Raw genomic sequence first — 3,502 nt, 5'->3', positions numbered from 1 at the left:
ACTTCAAGGTTCTACTATTCCTATATAAACTAGATAACCCCTCAAAACTGTAACACTTTGAACTGCAGTGCTCCACACAATTTAAGGTGTCTTTCAAAAGTAGTGGTAAATCCTAACCTGTGCAGACTGTAGCTTTACACAACGTCAGCTGCCTTAGGAAAGTTAAGGTACACGATTATATTACTCTTCAAAGTTGTGGACAAAACCCATTCAAATACAATATAGCCTAAACAGCACCTGTTTAAGCCAGTAAGTTTAAAGTACACAGACACCTATGGCAGCATAATTAATTCTGTGTCAGGTAGCCATGGCCTGTAATTTTGCAACAGCATCCAAGTGTAGGTCTTCATACTTTACTAAGTCCCTTGTGCTAGCTTCCACCAAGATGAACTTGCTGTTTTGTAAACTGAAGTGCTCTAGTTTAGTATCACATGAGAGAAGGTTCCATTTAAAAAACATCCTTGTATGTTTGTGCAGTTTAAATTAAAGAAACCCATCCCTGCCTTTATAAGAGAGAAAAAAAAAATGCTACATTGAGCAGGGATCAGGATCGGTACCTGTAAACATTGTTATTCCACTGCATCCATTACGGCAAAAGTAGCTTAGACTAAAAAGCCACTCCAATCCTTTCAGAACTTCTGTGCTGGTTTTGAAATGGTGGCTTCCGTCTACAGGCTTTAAAAAAAACTGAAGCAGAGCTTAAAGCTGCACCACAGAGTTCTCTTAGTCCCAAACTCTGCCGAAAATCCTATGACATCTCCACATTTATGGACTGAAAAAAGGTACTACTCTTGATAAATCAAGATATAGTTCTATACATACAAAGACATCACTGATGTCATAAAGTTCAAACTTCCAGTGAAAGACTAAGCAAACCTGATAGCTCCCATCAAGTTTACTACTACTGCATAAAATACCCACTGTTTGTGTAGTTTTCCACAGTCATTCTGAGTGAAGGGCGGCATGTTGGTGAAGAGTGTGGGTATTGATAAAACCATTTGTCTCATTTGCAGATAGACTGCTGAAGTCAGCCACTGAAACAGCCATTTTGGCACTGGTAATATGGTGTGTGTGGTTCTCAAAGTCCACACCAAGGTTATTTACAGAGACATCATTCATGAAAGATTCTGGAACAGCAATTCCCATTTTCAATCTCTTCGCAGGCCTTTCTGTCTCCTCACTGCACATGTTCATTGGATTTAGCTCTGAATGATAAAAGCCAGTCTCAAATAAATTAAAACAATCACTTTCACCATTGCTAGGCAAGTTAAGCAATTCTTCTGTTCCAACAGGCACATGATTAACTGGTGCTCGGGGTAAGCTGTCTATAGGAGGAAAGGCATCATCCAGGCAGTTCACGTCTGAAGTGTGGCAGACTGTAGCTACGCTGTTTGTCAGTGCTGGAAAAAAAGATGAACACAAATGGAAATGAAACAGTTGTTTACATCGTTACAATAAAGATTGGTTTTTTTTTCTTGATTTACCTGTCAACTCGTTGGCAGTGATAGAGTTCAGAATGCTTAGCTGTTGATCAGGAATCGTTTCTGTTCGACTATTAGATGTTAAGGCTGAAGAATGCACTGCTCCACCAAGGGCTTCTGCTTCATCTACCAAACGATCCATGTAGTCCCTAAAGAATATTGCATCCATAATGTCATTATTTAACCATAAAACAAGGCCTAAAAATGATGATGGATTTCATTTCAGTTGCCATAGCCACTGCAGCATTACACTGCAACCACAGAAGGGGAAAAAAAAATCTTCTACTTTTATTTTGCAACAGAAAACATATTCCAAGAACATTTTACTTACGTAACTCCTGGATGATGGTTATATCTCTTCTTTCCAAATCTCGTTTGCTGAGCAAAGTAATCGTAACGTTCTGACTTTTTCCACATGTAATAGAAAGCAACACACTCAGCAACTGTTCTGGTTCTTACCTAAGCGAAGGCAAGAAGAATTGACAAGATTAATGCAAAGACTTATGTTTTGCCATCTGCACAATTCCCATATTCCTGCAATATTGTTAGTTTTATTGTTTAAGTATCTGGAACAAACCAATTAAATTTGGAGACTTCAAAGAGACCTACAGTTTCAAGTAAGTATTTCATTTGTTCTACTCTATGCATTATTGGCTTTTTAAAAGCTACATTAAAACCATATCTACATCTGAAACATTTATATAAAAATATATATAACAATTTTTTAAACTGTAAGATAGACTCTCTCTTAAGATGGAAAAAGCTGAGCAAATCAATGACCTAAGAGACGTGGAGAAGACTTAGGGTACTTGTTCCTTTCGAGAAAGTCCAGAACTGTGGAGGCTTTGACAACAGATAAGCAAAACAGTAAATGCTTAAAGAACAAAATAAAATTGTGGTCTTGTTGAGAAGGCATAAAGGACTCAAAAGACTTATTTTGATCTATGTTAACTGCTTGTCTCTTTCCCCAAAATGGAGGTTGCTATGTGAAGTCAGATTCCTAGAGAAAAAAAGGCATTACTTCTTATAAACAATATCCATTTTTAGATGCAAAAACATTTTGCACCATCATCAGCCCACAGTTCCAGTTTAAGTTTTACAACCAGAACATACAACTCTATCCAGATATAGCCTGGCAGTAAACTACAGCTGAGCTTAATCCAACTTACAGAAACATCAGAGGCAAATCCAAAATGCCCTGGGTGTAGTAGTAAGCCTTGCTAGTTTAGACACAAACATACCAGGCAAGGGAGGAAATGAACAGATGTCCAGATGCTAATATATAAAGTCCCGGTTAACAATGCTTTGCATTGTTACAGTGACCAGGAAACATCTCGTGTTAAATTTCTCCACGCACTAATCTTGTCTAGCTGACACTTAGGATAAATGGATAAAGAATTGGCTGGCTGGTCACAGCCAAAGGGTTGTGGTCAATGGCTCTATGTTTGAGTGAAGGCCGGTCACCAGTGGTGTCCCTCAAGGGTCTGTCTTGGGACCAGTGCTCTTCAACATCTTTATCAACAACATAGATGGGGGAATCGAGTGCACCCTCAGCAAGTCTGCAGACAACACCAAGCTGAGTGCTGCAGTCGATACAACCAAGGGAAGGGATCCCATCCAGAGGGACCTGGACAGGCTGGAGAAGTGGGCCCATGAGAACCTAATGAGGTTCAACAAGGCCAAGTCCAAGGTGTTGCACTTGGGCCAGGGCAATCCCAGGTACTTGTATAGACTGGGAGAAGAACTCCTTGAGAGGAGCCCTGCGGAGAAGGACTTGGGGGTCCCAGTGGACAAGAAGCTGGACATGAGCCAGCAGTGTGTGCTTGCAGCCCAGAAGGTCAACTATGTCTTGGGCTGCACTTAAAAAAGGGGGGCCAGCAGGTGATTGTCCCCCTCTACTCTGCTCTTGTGAGACCCCATCTGGAGTACTATGTCCAGGCCTGGGGTCCCCACCACAAGAAAGACGTGGAGCTCTTGGAACGGGTCCAGAGGAGGGCCACAAAGATGATCAGAGGGCTGGA

General features: G+C 40.8%; 1 protein-coding gene across 2 annotated transcripts in view; it reads right to left on the bottom strand.

The window, feature by feature from the left end:
• Positions 1 to 685: 685 nt before the first annotated feature.
• The window catches only part of MIER3 (mesoderm induction early response 1, family member 3), a 20,590-nt gene continuing 17,773 nt past the window's right edge, over positions 686 to 3,502 (bottom strand). For both annotated transcript variants that reach the window (XM_010080140.1, XM_010080141.1), the window contains exons 10-12: positions 1,813 to 1,940; positions 1,485 to 1,630; positions 686 to 1,400 (exon numbers count right to left, since the gene is read on the bottom strand). In XM_010080140.1, the coding sequence (XP_010078442.1) occupies positions 943 to 1,400; positions 1,485 to 1,630; positions 1,813 to 1,940 (732 nt within the window). In that variant the 3' untranslated portion in view covers positions 686 to 942. The remainder of the gene's footprint in view (positions 1,401 to 1,484; positions 1,631 to 1,812; positions 1,941 to 3,502) is intronic.

Source organism: Pterocles gutturalis, unplaced genomic scaffold (assembly GCF_000699245.1).
Source record: "Pterocles gutturalis isolate BGI_N339 unplaced genomic scaffold, ASM69924v1 scaffold1639, whole genome shotgun sequence".
Taxonomy (NCBI): domain Eukaryota; kingdom Metazoa; phylum Chordata; class Aves; order Pterocliformes; family Pteroclidae; genus Pterocles; species Pterocles gutturalis.
This window is presented reverse-complemented; position numbering and strand designations above follow the sequence as displayed.